The sequence below is a fragment of the Bos indicus x Bos taurus genome, chromosome 15 (assembly GCF_003369695.1).
Source record: "Bos indicus x Bos taurus breed Angus x Brahman F1 hybrid chromosome 15, Bos_hybrid_MaternalHap_v2.0, whole genome shotgun sequence".
Lineage (NCBI taxonomy): Eukaryota > Metazoa > Chordata > Mammalia > Artiodactyla > Bovidae > Bos > Bos indicus x Bos taurus.
Window position 1 is genome coordinate 5905058 of NC_040090.1, and position 25912 is coordinate 5930969.

Genomic DNA, 25912 nt, shown 5'->3' on the forward strand with positions numbered 1-25912 from the left:
AGTTTGAGACAAATTAAAGAAAGACATAAATTAAGGTCACAAATCTGTTTCCTCCAAAACATATAAAATGAGTGAGTGCTCAGATGAAGACTTTATTCACAGAAAGGACTCAGTAAACAGCTATCATTATCATCACTATTATCCTTCCTTTTATATCGTCCCGTTTCATTCCAGCTTTCTTGGAGACTACAACTAGATATTTAAAAGATATATGTGATTTTTTTTAAACACACAGTTGCTTACATATATTTACAAAATGATCACTCATAGGAGGTTATGGCAAAATAAAATATCTATTTTTTTATAGCAAACAGGGATTTTTTTTTTTATTGAAGGATCATTGCTTTACAGAATTTTGCTGTTTTCTGTCAAACCTCAACATGAATCAACCATAAGTATACATATATACCCTCCCTTTTGAATCTCCCTCCCCATCCCACCCCTCTAGGTTTAAAGCCTTTATACATACAGTGAGATCTAACCTGATAATAAAGTCCGAAGAACATGAGAAATGAAAAGCCAGCATCGCCTGATATTCAAATCCTTGGTTGAGAAATCTCATGAAAACAAGTTTCTGAGCTCTCCCTCAGAAATCACAAGCTCTGTACAGAGATGGGCCTTTTGGTCTCTGGAACTGAGCTGTCCCTTATCCTCTTTCTTCCTGAGGACAGGATCAGGACAGGATCCTGGAACTGAGCTGTCCCTTCTTCTCTTTCTTCCTGAGGACAGGATCAGGACAGGATCCACCATCAGTGAGAGCTTCTGAAATAAGTGCTGCTCAAGTATCTCACAGCTGATTCCACCAGCTCTCCCACTTGTCACTGTAGAGATATTTAAGGGCATTTTAATCCCAGAATAGGGAGTAGGTGAGGGACTAGCTCTCAATATTCAGAGACCTGGCTCTGGCTTACATGACACATATTGCAGTGAAGTGAGGCTGGGATGGACGTTTGGTCTCCCTGTGATTGCGGTTAGTGAATAACAGTACTGGTTTCTGGGCTCCTCCATCAGGAACCACTGTCCCCAACATCCCTTATGCTCTGGTGGCATCTCTGAAGGCTACGACAACTTCTGAGCAATTTTAGCTTTTCAGCAGACTCATTTTCCCAATTCAGTTATTTAATCCTCACCACTTAAGCAAGTGCATAATGTTAGTTCCCTTTTACAGATGAAAAAACAACAACAACAAAAAAAAGGCAGAGAGGTGAAGCAACTTGCTAACACTGACAAAGCTGATTCACGCTGTAGACGATGAGAAATCAAGAGTTTTTAAGCCAAAGCTCTTAGTTCTGATTTCAAAACAACTGACTGTTTCTAAATCTCTTAGAATTCCCTTACATTTATGGTACAGATTCTTTTCTATAACACAGATGTGTGATTGCTGCCAAGTTCTGGGCACACATTCTTGCACTTGGTCACTTGGTCATGTCCCACTCATTGTGACGCCATGGACTGTAGCCCACCAGGCTCCTCTGTCCATAGGATTTCCCAGACAGGAGTACTGCAATGGGTTGCCTTTCCTTCTCCAAGGGATCTTTCTAACCAAGAACTGAATCCATGTTTCGGGCTTGGTAGACAGATTCTTTACTACTCCACCACCAGCAAAACCCTCTATGAGACACTTGTTCTTAAATCACTGGTGATTTCCCATAACAGTTGCTTCATTTTCAGAGTCTTCTTTTCCTTTTTTGGAGTCTTAAACTACTTTAATGTACAGGTATTTTCTGCCTTAACTGTACAGACTTTATAAATGATATTTCTTTTATGCTCGCCAATATTCTATTTCCAAGTCTTTTTGCGAACTATGGTACAATTTTTGGAAGCTACTTCTGTGTGCAAATCCTCTCTTCTTGGGAATGTGATAAGTAAAAAGTTGGTTTTTTTAATTACTGTAGTGGGAGAACATTTATAAACCTCTCAAACCAAGGGTGATCAGAAAAAGTATACTTTGATAAATGTACGTTTAGAAGAGTTTCTTTACTGTTCTACATTTTTTTCATGTATAGTTGCTTTCCCTCTTTTAAAATAAAACCACTCTAGCTAAAGCGCTTGGTATAATGAGTGTTCAAGAATATTACCGTTGATCTGTTGCATACCCACAATCAGGGCAACATTATGACTTTTGTGAGCCCTTGGTACTTACATCCTTATAGACCATTTCCTCCATAAAATATTAAAAATCATATTTTCTGACTGCATTTTTATATAGATGACTATAATCCAAGTTGAATTTAAATTATATTCATTTTTTTCCTGCTGTTTTCAAAATAAAACATTTCAGGGGCTCTTAAAACTATTGTGGGCTGTAGGCACTGTGTCGACTATGCCTTAATGGATAGCAACCCTGGCTTACAATATATGAGCCCCTGAAAAAAAACTGATCCAGACTAATACAGGAAATAAATTTCTATAAAATATCACTAGTGTTTTTTTTTTTTTAACCTGAATACTCCACACAAGGTTTATTCATCACTAGTTTTCATTATTTGTCCCCAGAGCTTCTTCATGACATTTTTCACTTCTGCATTTCTCAGGGTGTAGATTAAAGGGTTCAGCATAGGAGTTACTATGGTGCAAAACACAGTCACAGCTTTGTCAATGGAGAAGGAGGTTGTGGGTCTTAGGTAGAGGAACGAACAAGGTACAAAGAACAGGATGAAACTGTGACATGAGAGGCACAGGTGGACAGGGCTTTGCGACGCCCTTCAGAGCTGTGAGTCCTCAGGGAGCGCAGGATGACAACATAGGAAGCAACCAGCATTAGGAAAGTTAGCAGACACAGTGACCCACTGTTGGCAGAAATCAGGGGCCCCAGAGAGTGAGTGTCCGTGCAGGCTAGCTCCAGGAGAGGTATTAAATCACACATAAAGTGGTCGATGACATTGGGGCCACAGAATGGTAACTGAACCATGAACAAAATCTGGATCCCTCCATGGAGAAAGCCTAACGCCCCAGCCATTCCAACCAGGAGAGCACACACGGGTCGACTCATGATGGTCAGGTAGCGCAGGGGCTTACAGATGGCCACATAGCGGTCATAGGCCATGACAGTCAACAAGACAATCTTGGCTCCAGCAAAGAAATGTTCAGCAAAGACCTGAGTCATGCAGCCGCTGAAGGAAATGGTGTTCTTTCCAGAGACCAAGTCAAAGACCAACTTGGGTGCTATGGAGGAAGAGTAGAAAGCATCTATCATGGACAAATAGGACAGAAAATAGTACATGGGAGAGCCGAGGGCTGGGCTGGTGAAGACGGTGATGGAGATGAGCAGGTTACCTGCCAATGTGATCAAGTAGATGATCAGAAACACAGCAAATAAGAGTGTCTGCAGTCCTGGATTCTGGGTCAGGCCCAGTAGGATGAATTCTGTTACATTGCTCATCCTCTCCATCAATTCATCTTGGTCCACCTGGAAAGATCACAATTTTTCTGAATGATGGCCTCAAATTCAATATAAAATAATTCATATGTACAGAATCAATCTATTTGGTGATACATAAATACTAAGACAGTATTCTAAAGTGATTTGTAGTTTTCAACAGCGTCTTTTGGGGAACGTTGTTGCTGTTTGGTCACTAAGTCATGTCTGTCTGTTTTGTGACCCCATTAACTGTAGGCCACCAGGCTCCTTTGTCCATGGGCTTTCCCAGGCCAGAATACTGGAGTGGGTTGCCATTTCCTCTACAATGGATCTTCCCAACCCTGGGATCAAACCCATGTTTCCTGCATTGGCAGGCAGATTCATCTACCACTGAGCACCAAGGAAGCCTGTTGGGAACATTATAGTGTTTCTTATTGATATTTTCTCATCATTACATCCAAATTCATTCTTAGAAAGTTTAACCTTCACTTCACATAATGTAACTACAACAATTATTTCAGTGAAACAAAATTGGCTAAATTAAGTTAACCTTTCTTAAATGGCAGAAAAAAGAATTAGTTATCACTAACCTGGACTGGTTAACTGGAGATTCCTCAGTTTTTAAATTAACCACAGTCATTGTTTTCTCCCCACCAGGCATTGCCCCACAGCTGCAAATAGACTACGTGAACTATCAGGAGGAACACTGGAGTTCTTTGTCTCTAGACAACTCTCATTTTCGGGATTTACTCAGAAAATGAACTGTTAGTTAAGAAAGTGGTAGCTCTACGATTTAATTTTGACTCCACTCACTTTCTTGGCTTCTTGTGAGGTTATAAATGCATCTTCAAACATGCATTATAAACAATTCTTCAAATCAGGAAAAACTAGTATATGGAATTATAGAATGTATAAGTAAATCAAATCCATTTGATTGGACATGGTTTTCTCAAATCAATTCTGCCAAAGAGTCCTTGGGAGCAATGAGTCCCAAACAGATTTTCAGCTTGTTGATTTATGGCTCTGTGGTTATTTATTTCAAGGTCCTTCTTTGCAATTCTTTCTTCATTGACTGTAGAGAAGCGCTTAAATAGATTTTCACAAAGTGCAGGGTTTGGTACATTGACCTGTCAAGTCCTCAGAGGATTAGTAATTGGCCCTGTTGGAATCTTTACCGATGTGTTGCCAAGGACTTGCCTTTGCCCCCATCTGGCTCCCACAAACAACACTTAGAGGCCAGAAATGCAGTTGAGCTGTGGTTAAACACATGCCTCTGGCTATAGTTAAGGCTGAGACTTGGTAAGGTAAGTGCAAACTTTGGTGACAGGGCTTTGTTCTTCATTTTGGCATTGATGATCCTGGCAGAGGATATATGGGGTGATTTTAGGCATAGGTCAGAGTTCAGAGAATAAATTTCTCTCTGAAAATATGAATGTTCTAAAGGGTATGGTTGCTCTGAGAATGGAAATGACAGTCTTCAAAGTTATGTGCCAGCTTATTCTGGGACACTGTGACATTTTTATAAATGATTCACTGAGGAGACTGAGATGACAGGAGTCCCAGTTCCCAAACACTGAGTAATTTAAAAGTCATAAACATATAAACTTCCTCTGGGATGAGTACCTAGGTGACAGAGTCTCATGGTTTCTGTGGTATTCTCATGGCATTCTCTCTACTCAGAGAGAGAATCATGGGAACTTACAGTAAATCCTAGGCCTTCACAGAGTAGCCATTGAGAAAATCACACCCAGCTAGTCTCTCATGAATAAAGATGTCCAGAGGCAGAGAATGGAAACACTACAGAAAGGAGGCTCCACCACTGTCTTCTGTCCCTCCGCTTCTGAAGTGATGAAGAGCCAGCTGGAACCCTGCACAGAATCACCTTTCTTTGTTATCAGCCTTTACCTTTATTTATTTTTTTTTAATTTTATTTTATTTTTAAACTTTACATAATTGTATTAGTTTTGCCAAATATCAAAATGAATCCACCACAGGTATACATGTGTTCCCCATCCTGAACCCTCCTCCCTCCTCCCTCCCCATACCATCCCTCTGGGTCGTCCCAGTGCACTAGCCCCAAGCATCCAGTATCGTGCATCGAACCTGGACTGGCATCTCGTTTCATACATGATATTTTACACAGCCTTTACCTTTAAACCATATGAATGCATTCCTGAAGTTCAGAAGCCATGCACTCAAATCTGTCCACAACAGTTAACAACTTTGCTCCTGTTTGCTGCCAACCTCACTCAAAGTCTGTCCCTCCCCCTTGATTATTTTAGTCATACAATACACATAACGTGAAATTTACCATTTTAAGTGCACAGTTCAGGGGCATTTAATACATTTATTAATACGTTGTCATGTACACATCTTCATAAGTTTTTCATCTTCTCAGATTGAAACTCCACATCCGTTAAATAATTGCTTCTCATTCCTGCCTTCCTCCAGCCCCTAGAAGCCATAATTTTGCTCTTTTTGTCTCTAAGAGTTTTATTATTTTATACAATTAAATAAATTGAATTATGCAGTATTTGTCCTTCTATCACTGACTTATTTTACTTATAATAATGACCTGAGTGTTCATCCATGTTGCTACAAACGGCAGGGTTTCCTTCTTTTTAGAGCCTGAATGATTTTCCACGTAAGTATGCACCACGTCAGAAAATCCATTCATCTACTGACGGACATTTAGGTTGTTTCCAAGTCCTGGCTGTTGTGAATAATGCTGACAGTGAAAAGTGAAAGTTGCTCAGTCATGTCTAACTCTTTGCAACCCCATGGACTATACAGTAAATGGAATTCTCCAGGTCAGAATACTGGAGTGGGCAGCCTTTCCCTTCTCCAGGGGATCTTCCCAATCCAGGGATCAAACCCAGGACTCCCACATTGCAGGCAGATTCTTTACCAGCTGAGTCACCAGGGAAGCCCAAGAATACTGGAGTGGGTGGCCTATCCCTTCTCCAGCAGATCTTCCCCACCGAGGAATTGAACTGGGGTCTCCTGCATTGCAGATGGATTCTTTCCCAACTGAGCTATCAGGGAAGCATGAAAGTGAAAGTCGCTCAGTCGTGTCCAACTCTTTGAGACCCCATGGGCTATACAGTCCATGGAATTTTCCAGGTCATTACTGGAGTGGGCAGCCTTTCCTTTCTCCAGGGGATTTTCCCAGCCCAGAGATTGAACAATGCTGAAATGAGCTTAATAGTGCAAATACTTCCTTGAGATCCTAATTTAAATTGTTTTGAATAAATACCCAGAAGTGGGATTACAGGACATACGGTACTTCTAACTTTGATTTCTTGAGGAAACCCCATCCTGTTTTCCAAAGGGTCTGTACCAGTTTATATTCACATTGACAATAAGACAAAAGCCCCCATTTCTCCACATTCTTGCCAAACCTTTTGTTTTATATAATGCATGTTCTAACAGTGAGGGGATATCTCACTGTGGTTTGGATTTGCATTTCCCTGATGATTAATGTTGTTGAACATCTTTTCATATACTCTTTATTCATATGTATGTCTCTTTTGTAGAAAAACAGATTCAAGTCCTTTGCCCATTTAAAAAATTAAACTATTTTTGAGCATGTGAACACTAGGTTAAAGTGAAAGTGAAATCACTCAGTTGTGTCCAACTCTTTGCAACCCCATGGACTGTAGCTTACCAGACTCCTCCGCCCATGGGATTTTCCAGGTAAGAATACTGGAGTAGGTTGCCATTTTTTCTCCAGGGGATCTTCCCAACCCAGGCATTGAACCTGGGTCTCCTGCATTGCAGGCAGACCCTGTACCCTTTGAGCCACCAGGGAAGCCCTTTAGGTACTAGATACCTAAGTTATTACATGAAAATAATAATTTAATTACCTAAAATTCATTTTGTTTCTACTGAATCAGAACATTTGGCAGACATTGATTCTTCTAGTTCAACCTGAGTACATCTCTGACAATTTTCAGCAGGGTTCCACATAGATACAATGGCCCTTGAGTAATGAATAGGATTTCCTGAAATCTCTGTATGTATAGTCCATACTTTTTGAGTTAAATCTTTCTTCTGCTATGCAATGAGGTTTTCTACATGTTCTGTTGTGTTTCCAATAGTAACACAAATTAATGGAAAGTAAGCTGAAGTAGAATGGGGAGACAGTGACTTGGCCGTAGCTGGAGACTTGCCCAGCTTCTCCTTTACCCCCACTTGCTCGCTTACCCCCACTTCTGCCTGTGCTACAGACAGTATCATGAGTAAGAAGTTAAATTACTCTTTCCCCTGGCTTTATACATTATATATACTTCTGCGTTTTGCTTTCCTTCAACTTGGAGAAATCCTTCTAGTTAAAGGCTACCCATCCTTCTACAGTCTAAAGGGATGAATCAATGTTTAAAAAAAAAAAAAAAAAAAAGAGTTTTGTGACTGTCAGTGAAAGATTCTATTAAATGACTATCTGCCTATTCACTTAAGGGAAGGAGGAAAAACCAATGCCCTGTCTTAAGCAATGTCCTTATAAATTAGAATCTCATCTGATAAAATATTCCTACCTACCCTTTCTTCTCCTTATATTCAGGAAATGCCTGTGTTTATCTAAGTTTTAATAAAATAAAAACTGTCCCACCTACCAGCAGTCTACTATTTTCCTGGAAACATGAGTCTCCTTAAAGTAGCTAAATATCTCAACCTGCTGAGAATCTGATCAGTATGATGAGATGCTTGGATGGCATTGTCAACTTGGACATGAATTTGAGCAAAGTCCGGGAGTTAGTATGGGAACTCCCAGGGAAGCCTGGCATGTTGCAGTCTATGGGGTCTCAAAGAGTTAGACACAACTGAGCAACTGAACTAAGCTGAATGATAAGAAGTGGGGCCTCTCCAGTGGTTCAGTGGTAAAGAACCTGCCTGCCAATGCTGGAGATTTAAGAGGTGCAGGTTCAATCCCTGGGTGGGGAAGATCCCCTGAAGGAGAAAATGGCACCCCACTCCAATATTCTCGCCTGGATAATCCCATGAAAGAGGAGCTTGGCTGGCCACAGTCCATAGGGTTGCAAGTGTCAGACACGACTGAGTATCTGAGAAGTGGAGCAGTGTGTGCTGATACCAGATCAATGCTCGATAAACCATACACCATGTAGGGGTATATGTGTTAGGGCTGCAAGTGTGTGTGGTCACATGTGCACACTGGACATTTGTTTCAGAATTTCACACCACATTACAGTTAGTATACAATCATGCTTATGTTTTAGTGTATAAACCTATTCTATACACTTCCATGACTTTAGTTCAGTCAACCTTAATTGTATTCCCTGTTTTCTCAAAGTCCCATCACACTATGGATTCTGTCTAATATCACTGTCAGTATAAATCAGGTGCAGGTGAATCATCAATAGCTGTTGTGATCAGTACTCTGATGCGCAGTTGGAGGACCAGGTTAGTAACATTTCAATAAGGAGATTTTTCTCGTGACTGAGGAAGGCTCCATCTCAAATACAAGTTGGGAAGAGAAATGTGGTGCTTCCATGCTCTGCGGTTTAGGACAAACTTAAGAATTAAAACCATGAAGGGGCATATACTCACTTGCATGGTCAACAACATAGGATATGGATATACTAGGCATAATTTCAAACTTTCAAATCAGCTTTATTCTGAAATTTTTTGACGATTTCTCAACTTTCACAATGACAGTAAGAATTCTTCTCTGAGAGTGACTGGTCATTTCTTTCCCTAGGTTCCTGTACCCTCCATTTTTTTCCAGAGATTTTTCAGGGCATTTTTCACCTCTACATTTCTCAGGGTATAAATCAGGGGGTTGAACATGGGTGTCAAAATACAGTAAAACACAGCCACTATTTTGTCAATGGACAAAGTAGATGACGGCCGCATGTAAATAAATATACAGGGCATGAAGAACAAAGCAACAACCGTGAAGTGGGCCCCGCAGGTGGAGAGGGCCCTGCGCCTCCCCTCTGTGCTGTGGGACCTCAAGGAGCGCAGGATGACCAGGTAGGAGGCAGCCAGCACGAGGAAGTTCAACAGGCAGATCACCCCACTGTTGGCCACCACCAGCAGGCCGATGACATAGGTGTCGGTGCAGGCAAGTTCCAGCAAGGGGTACAAGTCACAGACAAAGTGATTGATCACGTTAGGCCCACAGAAGGGCAACTGCAGGACCAGCAGGAGCTGAACCAGGGAATGCAGGAAGCCCCCCAGCCAAGCCAGCCCCACCAGCAGGGCACAGAGATGCCTGGTCATGACGGCTGTGTAGTGCAGGGGCTTGCAGATGGCCACGTAGCGGTCATAGGCCATCACCGTGAGCAGGATGATCTCAGTCCCTCCCAGTAAATGGGCAACAAAGAACTGAGCCAGGCAGCCCTCAAAAGTGATGGTTCTCCCCTCATACAAGGAGTCAGCAACAAGTTTGGGAGTCATACATGAGGAATAGGAAGTATCAATAAAGGACAAACAGGAGAGGAAAAAGTACATAGGTGAGCCCAAGGTGGGGCTGAAGACAATGGTGATCATGATAAGCAGGTTGCCTCCAACAGAGACCAGGTAGACAATCAAAAAGAACACAAGCAAAACCCTCTGCACCTTGGGGTTTTGTGAGAGTCCCAGCATGAAAAACTCCGTGACATTTCTTGGACTATCCATGAATCGTGAGCTGCCACAAGAACTTGGGTAAAGAGGTTTACCAAGAAAAAATTGTTACTACCTCTTATAAGACATTTCAAAAATAAAAAATGGGGGAATTCAATACAATTAAACCAAATCCTGAATCCCAAAGCAAAAACATACATATTATTTTCTGCACTTCAAATCAGTAATTTTCCCAAAGTACAAAGCTAAATCATAGACAAAATAACTCTGCAAAATATTACACCTCTTGCTTTGTAACCATTAAGAACAAATTCTCATTTTTTTAGATTGATATCTTCAAGGAGTCTTTTATAATAAAAATTTTATATATATATACATATATAAGTTCATTAAAAATAGCCAGTTATGGGAAAATAATTTTCCTAAATATTTTTCATACCCACACTTCCAACTCCCCATTGTACTGTTCAATGCACCTGGTTATCTTCTATATTTCCTCCACCATCCACTATAACCATGGAAATCATCCTTGACTTTTCCCTTTACTAGTCCATATTATAATACCAAAATGAATCACTGCAACTTTTCAAATCTTATTCCTTAACCTTCATCCATTCTTCCATTCATTTATTCCTTCATTTATTTATTCCATAAACATTTTTGAGTACCTACCACACTATGGGCTTTCCTAGTGGCTCAGACAGTAAAGAATCTGCCTGCAGTGAGGAGACCCAGGTTCGATCCCTAGGTTGGGAAGATTCCCTGGAGGAGGGAATGGCTGCCCCACTCCAGTATTCTTACCTAGAGAATCCATGGACATAACAGCCTGGCGGGTTCTCAAAGGGTCAAACACACCTGAGTAACAAACGCTTTCACTTCACTTTCGCCATACCCAACCATAGTGCTCAGCACTAGATTTAGACTAATTAGCAAAGTAAGTTGATGTCTGCTACAATAACATCATAGCTGGTGTCTCCGTCATCTTCCTCACCCAGACACCTGCTCAGTGTCCACACTTCAATCACAATGATATTTATAAAACATAATCATTCAATCATGTCATTATCCAGTTTAAAATTCTTCAAAGACTCCTCTTTATATTCAAGATAAAATCCAAGCATTTTAGTCTCATTACAAGTCCCTGGACCCTGAAAACCCATCCATGTTATCCTTCAGCTCCCCTCCCTGTTCACTACTGTGGACTACCCTAAATTTCTGACCAAGTCATGCTCATTCACACCTCATTGCCTTCCACATGTTATTCCATCACCCCACCTACTGCCCCATCCTACATACCCATTCCCGTTTCTACTGACTGACTCTTAAACATCCTTCAAAATTTCCACAAGGAAAATGGTCTCTTCCCTCACTTTAGTCTAGATTATAAGAACTTCCACTGTCCACCTATACCATCTCCATCCTGGACTTTTGCACACTATGCTGTGTTGGTTTTCCTCTATCTTCCCACCCTACATTAGGAGCAGCTCAAAAGCAGGAATTTTTTGTGCTAGGAATCTCACTGCCACACCTGGAGCAGTGTTCAATGAATAGCTGTTGAATGACTAAAAATCTAAAACCAAAAAATATAGGAAACTTACAATACCTGGATCTAAGAAGGTTGATAGTTTCCTATTAGAATTTCTGTTACATTCTAACACAGCAGAGTGACAGAACCAATAGAATTCTTAACAGGTCATCTGGTCCGTATTTCTGCATCATCTGGTCTTTCTTCCCCCTGCTTTGATGATATGTGTGTTAAATGCCTAAATAAGATTTTTTAAAGTTCCTGCTGAGAGGGAAAAAAAAAAAAAAACGCAGTGAGAAATTATCTATGATTTCATAATCTCTTCTTTGACTCGGAAATCTCCCACAATCCTTAGTCACCCAGGTTCAAAAGCTGGATGAGGGATTTCATTTATTTATGGGCTACAGCAGACTTCTTAAATCATCACTTCCCACACACTTTTCATTGGATCATTCTATTAGGTTAGAAAACTGACTGAGTTTCATAATTCTTTCTTTCCTAAGTAACACCATTTGGTGTTAATAGTGCCTGACTGAGTCAGGAGTGCTGTGTTCTGGTCCTAACTTAGCCAAGAGGTAACTGTGAGATTTCTTGAAATTCACTTCACCTTCCTGAGCCATAATATTCTCACTTGTAAAGTGAGGGAAACTGAAGGTAAAGAGTGTTATCAAGACATAGAGAACAAACATATGGACAGGGGCAAAGGGGGGATGGGGTAAATTAGGAGATTGGAACTGACATATATACACCACTATATGTAAAATGTATAACTAATGAGAACCTATAGTATAGCACAGTGGAGGGAAATGTTCAATTAGTTTGTAGGACATATATTAAGTTAACCTTAAAAATGCATTCCAATATGCACTGAGTGCAGACAAATACTGTTTGATCCCACATATATGAGATACCTAGGCTTCCTTGGTGGCTCAGGTGGTAAAGAATCTGCCTGCAATGTGGGAGACCCAGGTTCGATCCTGGGTTGGGAAGATCCCCTGGAGAAGGGAATGGCAACCCACTCCAGTATTCTTGCCTGGGAAACCCCACGGACAGAGGAAGGAGTCTGGCAGGCTAGAAGTCCGAAAGAAGGGCTTGACTTATTCTACATGCACCTTGAAAGATGAGCTATAGGAAATCATAAGGGAAATGTCATATTCAAATTACTTGTAAGCCATGTAAAGCTGGAGTTCATTCACAGCTCCTGAGATTCACAGTAGGTTTGAAAGGCCCACCCACAATTATTAAACCCAAAAATACATTCTCTTGGCAGCCAGGAAGAAATGGATCTAGCTACAATTTAACAATGAGAAAATTTATCTTCCATGTTCCACTCTCCTTGCAGACATATCAACCCAAGGCACCGGGAGAAACTAACAGATTGGGACCAGCACTCCAAACATGTGTTGTAGTCTTCTGGTTATATGGCAGGTCATGAGGAGACACATTATAGTGAACCCATCATCTCAGGAAAACTATAATTTGTGATTGAGGTTTCAAGAAAATTTTGCCTAAATAGAAAGCCTCACTCACCCAGCCTAAGTTTAGTATCAAAAAACAGTAGTCTGTTGTTGTTAAAAAAAAAAAAAAATAGTTCAAATTTACACACAAAAGGGAAAAGTCTTAGTAAAAAGATGGAGGGAAGAGAGGAATTTTCTACAAACAGGAGCTTCTGGGAAGGAGGAGTCAGAGAAAGAGCAATCAAGGAAGAGAGATCGTTTGGGGCTTTTTTTGTTTGTTTGTTTGTTTACAGAGAGTAAGAACAAGCATGTATTGATGTTTAATTGTCACTGGTTAGAAGGAAATGGCAACCCACTCCAGTAATCCTGCCTGGAGAACAGAGGAGCCTAGCAGGCTACAGTCCATGGGGTTGCAAAGAGTCAGGCACGACTCTAAGTCATCACTCACTCTGCAGTAAACTCTTTACATGCATTATCTCACTCAATCTCTACAATAATCCTTAAGATACATGTGGCATCTTTATAATGAAGAATCCGTGTCAAAGACAATTGGCATGCTCAAGCTTACTTCTCATGACCAGTAAGTAGTCCAGTTTGGATTTTAACTGAAGCTATCTATTTGAATACACATCAGGGGTTTGAAACAGAATGACCCTGAAGTACTAAATGGTCAATTGTGATCAACTGGAAATAGCAATAGATTCTGCCAGAATGAGCAGATGCTCACTCTGGGTAAAAAGGAAATTTACAGGCTAAAACATCATTAAACCAGAAGATTCATAGCTGGGGCCCAGAACTTAAAAATGTTATTACATTGAGGAATTCAACCAGATCCAAAGACCAGCCTGTCCTCTTTTAAAAACTGGGAGAGAGAAGTATCAGCCCTTTTATGCTTTGTTATAATAAAGACTGAGACATAGGGTCAAAAAGAACAAAATTTTAAAAGCTCAAAATTTAAAATTCAGGGCTTTCCTTGTAGCTCAGTGGTAGAGAATCTGCCTGCCAATGCAGGCAAATTGGGTTGGGTTCAATCCCCAACCCAGGAAGATCCCACGTGCCGTGGAGTGGCTATGCCCGTGCACCCCAATTATTGGGCCTGTGCTCTGGAACCCAGAAACTGCAACATCTGAGCCTACACCCTGGAGCCTGTGCTCTGATACAGGAGAGGCCACCACAATGGGAGGCCTGCTCACAGCAGCTAGGGATTAGCCTGTGCAGCAACAAAGACCCAGCACAGCCCAAATAAATAAATACACAAAATTATTTTTTTTTAAACTTAATTCCTTAAAAAAAAAAAAACTCTGGAATTCTAATGGACACAAGTGATCCAAAGAATATTTTTATTCAAAAAGGAAAAAAAAATTACAGTATCAAGCCAGCAAAGGAGCAGTTTAGTGTATTCTAAAATCCCTGAGAGTGGTCAGAGCATTCCCAGTCCCTTTGGGATCAGCTTCCTTACAGACAGAGGTCCACATCTTAGTGGATGAGCACTAACACTTCCTAGAATTAATCACATCAAATTAAAATAGCACTGAAATATGGGAAGAGCCTTAGACTCTCTATTCATTTACTCATTTATTCATTTATTCAACAGGTATTATTTTAGGTATTGGGCTAACTGATCAGGAAGCAGCAGAGGAAATCAGCTTGATTCCTCTTCTCACAGAGAGCGTGGTATTCAGTGCTGTGACAGACATTTGCCCAAGGACTGTCTGAGCACAAGGATGAGTCCCACCTCAACCTGGAGGCAAAGAGTGGGAAAACTGAATTACTCACAAGCGCTAAACTTAGTTCCCTGGGCGCTGAGCACTCTCAGCTTCTCACTGGACAGACAGACTCCACTCTCACCTGGGAACCCTGCCGCTGCCACCCTATGGCCCCTGGAAGACAGCCCCGCAAGTGTCCCTTCCAAGTCCATACCAAGTCTATTTTCCACAGTTCCTCCACCCATCCAGCTCTCCCAGTCATGGGACCCCTTTATTTCAAGTTCTGCAATGCCCTCCTCTATCACTAAGCTCCGATCTCGGACACCCAAGTTGTTGATTAGGGCCCATAAATTTCAACACACTGATCGTTATTGACACTTCCAGCCTCATCCATAATTGTGAGAGTCATAAACAAAGAAAGTCAAAAGAACATTTTTTATGAATGCTGCAGAATTCCAGAAGAAGGTGCTATGGAATTGCCAGGTAAACTCACTGATCCTCGCAGATAATGGTAGCTGAAAATATACCTGTGATGGATTCATTTTGATGTGTGGCAAAACTAATACAATTACGTAAAGTTTAAAAATAAAATAAAATTTTAAAAAAAAAATATATATATATATTAAAGAGAAGCTGAATCTCTTTCAGAAAGAGCTTGAGAAATTTTGTATTATCTTGCATCCTTATAATGAGGGGCTGGCAGAGGAGAGGTAGAGAAATCAGGCAAAAGATATTTATACCAATTCTGAATGGGTGTGGGACTCACTACCCTGGACTGGGCTATTCTACATCTGGTTCTGATGACAAGTTCTTAATATTATTAGATCCTCAGATTTTGAAATAGCTGTTAACCCATGGAGGTCCCAGGTCTTCCACTCAGACAGTTTGAGCCTCAGTTTCTTCATTTGTAAAATAGGGATGCCAATAATTATTCTCTACCTGCTATGGATAAGATCAGATGAAAAAAGTAAATGAATAGATTATAGACATTGCAAAGCTTTAGGAAAAAAAGTTGTTGATTATTATTACTTACATATTGTTATTTTTTTCTTAATTCAAACCTTGAAAACAGGTGTACAATAAGATTTTGAAAACTTTAATCAAAATTTAGAAAAATGAACTTTAGGTTCATTACAAACTATCAAATGAGTTGTTTAATTGTCTATTTCCATCGGAAATGATAGGAACTTTGAATTAAATAGAAAATATATCAACAATGAAGGAAAACTTACTTGTACAGCAAGGTTGAAGGACTTGAATAATGTGTAGTTTATTTTCTTGCTTGGATATTTCTCTAGAAAAAGTATTGAAGGTTAGAAATTTCTGAAATATGAGTTGAAGTTTTGGATTCTGGCTGTAAGAGTGGTTCCCAGCATCTCTCTTGTGACAATCACCACAGCACTGAACTCACTTAAAGCTGGTCGAGACCTGCTGGCTCTCTGGAGTCAGAGTTGGGAAGCAAGAGGCGGCAACACCACGCTTTAGATGACCCCAGTCCTAAAGCCCTGATGTCTGATCGCTTGGATGCAACCACTAAATGTATAACACCCACCAGAATGGGAACATCTTAATCTCATTGTCCTGGAAACAGGAACAATTGAAAGGAACTGACTCCCTCCTCCTAGTCAGCTGGAAGAAGCTGGCAACGGACCAGGAAGTTAAACATTTCAGTCCTGTGAGACTCTGTCTCAGAGGCTACCACATCTGAGTGTGGACCAGGACCGGCACATGGAAATACAGAGAAGTGGACAGAGGTGGTCACAAGTGCTGAACCTGTGGCCCCAGGTTGCCCAGCCTTCGATGGTCACTCTCTGTTATTAATACTATTCCAATAAAGCAGCTTAACACTCTACCTTGGATTCCTGCAGAGAATGATTCTGGAGCATCTGGGTTTCTGCTCCAGGTTTCTCCCTTTAGGCAACTTGACATTTAACCTTCTGTGTTTCAGTTTCCTCACCTGAAAAATGGGGCTAAAATAGTGTTTACTTGGGAATTAACAGCACAGAAACTTGTTAAAGAGAGCAGATTTTAAATATTCTCACCACACATCCAAAAAAGTGATAAGGAAATGAGGTGTTAACTGACCTACTGTGGTCATCATATAACAAAATACATTTTATATATATATATATATATATATATATATATATATATATATATCAAGTCATCACATTGTATACCTTAAACTTACATATGCTACATGTTAATAACATCTTGATGAAGCTGGGAACAAATAATGCCTACCTCATAAGGTCATTATGAGGATAAGATGAGAGTTTGTATCAAATGCTTAGAGCAATACCTGGCAGCCAGTAACTGCTATGTAAGTGTTTGCTATCACTGCTACTGTTAGTAACACAATCATCATTATTATCTTCAGTGTTGCTATTCCCTAACCATGTGCTCAGGCTTCGCTGGTGGCTCAGCGGTGAAGAATCTCCCTGCCAGTGCATGAGACGCAGGTTTGATCCCTGAGTCAGGAAGATCCCCTGGAGAAGGAATCAGCAACCCGCTCCACTCTTCTTGCCTGGGAAATCCCAGGGACAAAGGAGCCTAGTGGGCTACAGTCCATGGGGTCACAAAGAGTCGGACACGACTGAGCGACTAAACAATAGCAACAACAAGCATGTGCATCTCGCCACTTCTGTGCCGCTACAGCAACCTCATTGCAGCATACGGACACTTGACTGGATTATATGACACGAAGATAGCATAAAGAAAGTTTAGTAATATAAAGGAAATCCCGATGAACTAGAGCAGGTGAAATGAGGGCAGGGGAGGGGAGGTTCAAGAGGGAAGGATCCATACTTATGGCTGATTCACGTTGTTGTATGGCAGAAACCAACCGAACATTGTAAAGCGATTATCCTCCAATTAAAAATAAATAGAACAAAATAAAGGAAATCCTTAATATCAGGCACCAGTGCTCTCAGCGGCCACCAACCACACCACGTCCATCCTAGGGAGTCTCTAGATCAGGTCGCCCCCATCTCTCAAGGGTGCTTCTTCTGGCCCCATCACATCTGCTGGATCTTCTCTTCCCTCTGTCCATAGCCCTACATGTCTACCTCCAGTTCTTTGGAGAGAGAGAAAGAATCAGTTAGCATCCTTACAACTTCTTCACTCAAAATAATCAGCCTTTTATTTTACTATACTTTATTCTGTTACTAGTATATTTTATTAGGTACAAATAACCTAAACAGTGCAGCTTAGATCTGCTCTGCCTCAACTTCTTTTTAGAGATTCAGAGACCTAGATTTATAAAAGTCAAATGATAATGGAAATCTTTTCTTAAAAAATCAGTGGTACCCACTCCAAATATGACTTTTGCTATCATCTTTAGTATGTTGAAAGACTTATTAAGGCTCATTTTTTATAGCATGAAACTGAAAATCTTCTAAAATGTTCCCTTCACCTCCCCTAGTGGCCATAGACCACCTAGAGGCCCTCTTCCTTCTGTGACTTTTTCAGCATCGCCACTCGCCAACGATGGCCTTCAGGGCTTGGCTCTAAACCTTAGCATGCTATCACATGATGCCGCCTGCTTCACACATTTGTCTCTTTCCTCCTCCCATTGGTCGTTTTATACCCAGAGGGTACATTAGGGAACTGTAAAAATGAAACTATATGCAATCCATTATTTTTTCTTGAAATAGTGGGATATAAAATCTGGTAGGGACGTTTGAAAGTTTATAAATCTAACTTCTCATTTTAAAGAAAAGAGACACACACCTCAGAAAAGGTAATGAAAGTGTGAGGAAATGGTGGAAATTAAGAGCTAGGATCCATCTCGGAAAATGTACAGCCTTGTCAAAGTCACCACACCACTCTGACCTTCATCCCATCTGCTCATCCTTCCATCCAAGAGGAACTGACACGTTTGAGCTGGACATTCTATACAATGAGGTTTCAGGTTAAGGAGGGTCATATAGAAAAAAAAAAAAAAAACCATGGCTTCCTCCCCCATGGCATGGTCAATCTAGTAGGCATAATGACTCATTTAGGGGGATATAATTTGGGATCAGGAAGATTTTTCATGATTTCAACAATATAACCTAGGGGCACCTTGGAGTTAAACACTGTTAAAAGCAGAGACATTACTTTGCCAACAAAGGTCTGTCTAGTCAAGGCTATGGTTTTTCCAGTGGTCATGTGTGGATGTGAGAGTTGGACTATAAAGAAAGCTGAGTGCCAAAGACTTGATGCTTTTGAACTGTGGTGTTGGAGAAGACTCTTGAGAGTCCCTTGGAATGCAAGGAGATCCAAACAGTCCATCCTAAAGGAGATCACTCCTGGGTGTTCATTGGAAGAACTGATATTGAAGCTGAAACTCTAATACTTTGGCCACCTGATGGGAAGAGCTGACTCATTTGAAAAGGCCCTGGTGCTGGGAAAGTTTGAAGACAGGAAGAGAAGGGGACAACAGAGGATGAGATGGGTGGATGGCATCACCAGCTCAATGGACATGAGTTTGAGTAGACTCTGGGAGTTGGTGATGGACAGGGAGGCCTGGAGTGCTGTGGTCCATGGGGTCACAAAGAGTCAGACACGATTGAGCAACTGAACCGAACTGAACTGAACTGAATAGTAAGAATTGTGCTTTCTCTTATCTGTGCATTGAATTTTGCAAAGGATTGGCTCATCCATTAACACTTTTTTGATCAGAATGTTGTGTATTAATAGAAGGCAGGGCAGATGTGGTTATCAGTGTTCATTTACTCTGTAATACACTGCTGCCTTAGCAATCATTAATTCAGCTCAGAGGTCTAAGTTTCCTCATTTCAGAAATTCTCCCAAGTAAGGGTGTTCCTCCACCAGTAATGCAGTAGTTGTGCTGCATTCACCCTCGGCACCAGGTAGCTGGGGGCACTGTGGGGAGGCGTCCAGAGGTTAGAGACATGGGGCAGCACAGCAAGAGTTCTATCCAGGACAGCTCCTGGTCTCATGAATAGTGCTCCTCGGAATGGTCCATTCATCCAGTCCTTCCTAGGTGCCCCTATCCCTACCTCTTCCATTCTTCACGTTATCAAATAAATTCATTAGCAACTCTATTATCTGTATTAATTGTCATGGGCTAGAAATGCTGTTGTAGTACAAAATAGCCCAAAATTCAGTGGCCTAACCCCAGTGACCACAGCCTTGTTTAATTCAATGAAACTAAGCCATGCCGTGTGGGACCACCCAAGACAGCTGTGTCATGGTGGAGAGGTCTGACAGAATGTGGTCCACTGGAGAAGGGAATGGCAAACCACTTCAGTATTCTTGCCTTGAGAACCCCATGAACAGTATGAAAACACAAAAAGATAGGACACTGAAAAAAGGAACTCCCCAGGTTGGTAGGTGCCCAAAATGCTAATAGAGAAATAACTCCAGAAAGAATGAAGGGATGGAGTCAAAGCAAAAACAATACCCAGTTGTGAATGGGACTGGTGATGGAAGCAGGGTTCAATGCTGTAAAGAGTAATATTGCATAGGAACCTGGAATGTTAGGTCCATGAATCAAGGCAAATTGGAAGTGGCCAAACAGGAGATGACAATAGTGGATATCGACATTCTAGGAATCAGTGAACTAAGATGGACTGTAATGGGTGAATTTAACTCAGATGACCATTATATCTACCTCTGTGGGAAAATCCCTTAGAGGAAATGGAGTAGCCATCATAGTCAACAAAAGAGTCCCAAATGCAGTACGTGGATGCAATCTCAAAAATGACAGAATGATCTCTATTCATTTCCAAGGCAAACCATTCAATATCACAGTAATCCAAGTCTATGCCCCAACCAGTAATGCTGAAGAAGCTGAAGTTGCACAGTTCTATGAAGACCTACAAGACCTTCTAGAACTAACACCCCAAAAAATGTCCTTTTCATTATAGGGGACTGGAATGCAAAAGTAGGAAGTCAAAAAACACCTGGAGTAACAGGCAAATTTGGCCTTGGAATACAGAATGAAGCAGGGCAAAGGCTAATAGAGTTATGCCAAGAGAATGCACTGGTCATAGCAAATACCCTCTTCCAACAACACAGAAGAAGACTCTACACATGGACATCACCAGATGGTTGACACCAAAATCAGATTGACTATATTCTTTGCAGCCAAAGATGAAGAAGCTCTATACAGTCAGCAAAAACAAGACCAGGAGCTGACTGTGGCTCAGACCATGAACTCCTTATTGCCAAATACAGACTGAAATTGAAGAAAGTGGAGAAAACCACTAGCCTATTCAGGTATGATCTAAATCAAATCCCTTATGATTACACAGTGGAAGTGATAAACAGATTTAAGGTACTAGATCTGATAAATAGTGCCTGATGAACAATGGATGGAGGTTCATAACATTGTACAAGAGACAGGAATCAAGACCATCCCCAAGAAAAAGAGATGCAAAAAAACAAAATGGCTTCTGAGAAGGCCTTGCAAATGGCTGTGAAAAGAAGGCAAGTGAGAAGCAAAGCAGAAAAGGAAAGATATTCCCATTTGAATGCAAAGTTCCAAAGAATAGCAAGGAAAGATAAGAAAGCCTTCCTCAGCAATAAATGCAAAGAAATAGAGGAAAACAACAGGATGGGAAAGACTAGAGATCTCTTCAAGAAAATCAGAGATACCAAGGGAACATTGCATGCAAAGATGGGCTCAATAAAGGACAGAAATGGTATGGACCTATCAGAAGCAGAAGATATCAAGAAGAGGTGGTAAGAAGAACTGTACAAAAAAGATCTTCATGACCCAGATAATCATGATGGTGTGATCACTCACCTGGAGCCAGACATCCTGGAATGTGAAGTCAAGTGGGCCTTAGAAAGCATCACTATGAACAAAGCTAGAGGAGGTGATGGAATTCCAGTTGAGCTATTTCAAATCCTGAAAGATGATGCTATGAAAGTGCTGCACTCAATATGCCAGCAAATTTGGAAAACTCATCAGTGGCCACAAGACTGGAAAAGATCAGTTTTCATTTCAATCCCAAAGTAATGCAATGCCAAAGAATGCTCAAACTACTGCACAATTGCACTCATCTCACATGCTAGTAAAGTAATGCTCAAAATTCTCCAAGCCAGGCTTCAGCAATACGTGAACTGGGAACTTCCAGATGTTCAAGCTGATTTTAGAAAAGGCAGAGGAACCAGAGACCAAATTGCCAACATCCGCTGGATCATGGAAAAAGCAAGAGAGTTCCAGAAAAACATCTATTTCTGTTTGATTGACTATGGCAAAGCCTTTGACTGTGTGGATCACTATAAGCTGTGGAAAATTCTGAAAGAGATGGGAATACCAGACCACCTGACCTGCCTCTTGAGAAACCTATATGCAGGTCAGGAAGCAACAGTTAGAACTGGACATGGAACAACAGACTGGTTCCAAATAGGAAAAGAAGTATGTCAAGGCTGTATATTGTCAACTGTTTATTTAACTTATATGCAGAGTACATCATGAGAAATGCTGAGCTGGACAAAGCACAAGCTGGAATCAAGATTGCCGGGAGAAATATCAATAACCTCAGATATGCAGATGACACGACCCTTATGGCAGAAAGAGGAACTAAAGAGCATCTTGATGAAAGTGAAAGAGGAGAATGAAAAAGTTGGCTTAAAGCTCAACATTCAGAAAACAAAGATCATGGCATCTGGTCCCATCACTTCATGGAAATAGATGGGGAAACAGTGGAAACAGTATCTGACTTTATTTTCTGGGCTACAAAATCACTGCAGATGATGATTGCAGCCATGAAATTAAAAGATGCTTACTCCTTGGAAGGAAAGTTATGAGCAACCTAGATAGCATATTAAAAAGCAGAGACATTACTTTGCCAGCAAAGGTCCATCTAGTCAAGGCTATGGTTTTTCCAGTAGTCATGTATGGATGTGTAGTTGGACTCTAAAGAAAGCTGAGTGCTGAAGAATTGATGTTTTTGAACTGTGGTGTTGGAGAAGACTCTTGAGAGTCCCTTGGACTGCAAGGAGATCAAACCAGTCCTTCTTAAAGGAGATTAGTCTTGGGTGTTCATTGGAAGGACTGATGTTGAAGCTGAAACTCCAATACTTTGGCCACATTTTGCAAAGAGCTGATTCATTTGAAAAGACCCTGATGCTGGGAAAGATTGAGGGCAGGAGGAGAAGGGGACAACAGAGGATGAGATGGTTGGATGGCATCACCTACTCGATGGACACGGGTTTGGGTAAACTCCGGGAGTTGGTGATGTACAGGGAGGCCTGGCGTGCTGCAGTTCATGTTGGACACAACTGAGTGACTGAACTGAACTAATCCCAGTGAAAGTTTATTTCTCATTCATACTAAGTCCAATGCAGATTTGCAGGTTTTAGGGAGAGCTGTCCACCAAGCTATGACCATCAGTAACAGGCCCATGGCAATCTGTGGTACCTCTGGTCTCCTGGGGCTTCAGGACCATCTGCTGGGTCATGTGCGCCCAGCTAGCCAGTCATCAAAGTTAAATTGAGGATTACTAGGGACATTTTATGGACCAAGCCTAAACAGGTATATTATTTCCACCTATTAGTAACAAGACCCCATGTGGATGTAAGGGGGCCAGGAACGGCAGCTTGTGTGCCCAGAAGAAAAAGATGAAGTAATTTGGTAAACATATTCCATTGTTCAGACCACAATTCCTCATTTTCTGGCCTCTTTCCCTCCCTTCAGAAAACTAAGATGATGGCATCTGGTCCCATAACCTCATGGCAAATAGATGGGGAAACAATGGAAACAGTGACAGACTTTATTTTCTTGGGTTCCAGAATCACTGTAGACAGTGGCTGCAGCCATGAAATTAAAAGACGCTTGCTCCTTGGAAGAAAAGTTATGACCAACCTAGACAGGATATTCAAAAGCTGTCAAAGCTATGGTTTCTGCAGTAGTCATGAATGGAGACTCTCATATCAGTAGTCATGATATGAGAGTTGGACTATAAAGAAAGCTGAGCACTGAAGAATTAATGCTTTTGAACTGTGGTGTTGGAGAAGACTCTTGAGAGTCCCTTGGACTGCAGGGAGATAAAACCAGTCAATACTGAAGGAAATAAGTCCTGAATAATCATTGAAAGGACTGATGCTGAAGCTGAAGCTCCAATACTTTGACCACCTGATGCAAAGAACTGACTCATTGGAAAAGATCCTGATGCTGGGAAAGATTGAAGACAGAAGAAGGGGACAACAGAGGATGAGATTGTTGGATGGCATCACCGACTCAATGGACATGGGTTTGGGTTGACTCCTGAAGTTCATGATGGACAGAGAGGCCTGGCATGCTGCAGTTCATGGAGTCACAAAGAGTCAGACACAACTGAGCGACTGAACTGAACTAAACTGAACTGAGGTGCTTAATAAATATCAAGTATTATTAGATCTCAATGGTTGCACGTTAGAGTCAAGTAGGAGATTAGTTTACAAGGCCACTGCCATAGGATTTAATTCCAAGGTTCTCTTTTACTTCTATTTATTTCAAAACATTTTTATTAAATTTCAATTACAAAGAATCATAAAACTTAGGATACCTAACGGGCAAGTTGGTCTAGTTCTATACAGTTCACAAAATGAAAATAAATAAATAAATAAATAAAGGTTTATGAAGACGACTGAACGCTACACGTCCTGTGGCACAGTCTGCAGTCATAATAGAAAGATGCAATAGTGACGTCATCCTAAGAGGTGAGGTGCCGAGGTCCAGCCCCAGCTGATCCAGGGTATTTGAAGGAGAGACGGCTTCGGCGACCTATTTATTTATTTATTTATCAAAGATATAAAGAGTAATAGAATGAGGATAGCTCAGTAGGAAAATTCAGTGGAGAAAAGAAGCTGAGTAGCTTGGTTTACACGGAAAATCAAAATAAGCCGTGACACCAGGTTAGCTCTGACCACGGAGGCCACAGGCGCCCTCTCAAATAGAGGAAGGTGCCCCACCTTAGACACCTTCTTGAGTGGGTCTTAGAAGCCCAGGCAAATAAATGGTCGCAGAGGATATCCGTGCTCCAGATGGAGACTCAGCTGGAAGTTAAGGGGAAGAATGACATGGGGAGACCAAGCGCTGGTGAGCAAGGCCCGTAGCTTTATTTTCAACAGGGGCTTTTATACCCTAAGTTACACATAGAGGATAATAGGGGATGCAAAGTCAGCAGTCTTTGATCCTTATCAAAAACCAGGGTTTCTTTCCTGCAAATTTATCGTATACAAATGGTTTAGGTGATTTACATCATCTTCTGGCCAGAAGGCTTATTAACATTTTATGACTCTTGACAAAGACTTATCAACCGTAAGACTTATTTTCTCTAAGAGTAATTATTTTAAGGTTTGGCGCCATCTTCCGAAGATAAAATTGCATTCCTATAGGGCGGATGTGTAATGGGTTTACAACAAAGGAAAGAATTTATTACCTTAAGGGTCTAAAGTTACTAACACCAAGGCCACTACTTATTTTTTCTACATACCAACTATATTAATTAATACACATTCAAGGATACAATTCAGGGGATGTGAAAACTTGGCAACAAGCATTGGCTCATCAATGAAATTTTTTACTAGTTTTATTCTGACAGTTTCTAACTCTCTGAGAGGCTCTAAGCTATTTGAATATCTTAAGCTTCCCGTGCCTCTCGAGGCTGGGAGACTGTAAACAATCGTATGCATAGCTGTAGGAGTCCGGGTAAATTTGTCAGGCGAGTTAGAGAGCCATCTGAGGGGTTTGGATTTAAACACTCCTAATTGCCCAGGAACTTTTATTAATTGGAGCTGTAAGTTAACTCTTTGACAGAGAGAGCGAGATGGTGGTAGGGGACAGCCCCCAGTAAAGTCAGAGGTGAGAGCACAAAGCAATAAAGTAGGCAGACTCTGGTTTTTTGGGGGTAGATGCTCGAGAATATCCGGGGGGACTCCTGAGGCTCGATCCCGCCTTTGCGTATGCTGAGCCTCCTTCCTCATGACCTTTGTCACGAGTGGAATGTCTCTCGCTGGCTCCCGGCAGTGAGGCAATTTCAGGGCAGTCTGAGTCAACACTGCATGTTCAGGAGAGTTCGCCCTGATTGGGCACACTATCTTTTCTGAGGCATGCCTTCACTCTCACTGAGGAACCTCTTGCCCTGATTTTCTGGACTTGGACTTTAGAAGGAACAAGGACTTTCTGTAGAGCACAGAGAACTCTGCTCAATGTTATGGGGCAGCCTGGATAGGAAGGAAGTGTGGGGGAGAATGGATACATGTATACGTATGGCTGCTCCCTTTGGTGTCCACCTGAAACTCTCACAACAGTATTAAGTCAGCTATACTCTAGCAT

The 25912-nt window shown here is 41.2% G+C and overlaps 3 protein-coding genes across 3 annotated transcripts in view; all 3 read right to left on the minus strand.

Annotated features, from left to right (window-relative positions):
- Window positions 1-25912, minus strand: part of LOC113905304 (olfactory receptor 4C12-like) — a 179764-nt gene that overhangs the window by 77243 nt on the left and 76609 nt on the right. The gene's annotated exons all lie outside the window — the stretch shown is intronic.
- Window positions 828-16722, minus strand: LOC113905305 (olfactory receptor 4C45-like). Its single transcript, XM_027562344.1, is given in 3 exon segments — window positions 828-2659; window positions 2662-3409; window positions 15867-16722. Coding segments are annotated over 2 exon segments (927 nt in total). The 5' UTR covers window positions 3392-3409; window positions 15867-16722; the 3' UTR covers window positions 828-2462.
- On the minus strand, window positions 8353-10272 carry LOC113905311 (olfactory receptor 140). Its single transcript, XM_027562351.1, has one exon. The coding sequence runs from the start codon at window positions 9998-10000 to the stop codon at window positions 9074-9076; it is 927 nt and encodes a 308-aa protein (XP_027418152.1). The 5' UTR covers window positions 10001-10272; the 3' UTR covers window positions 8353-9073.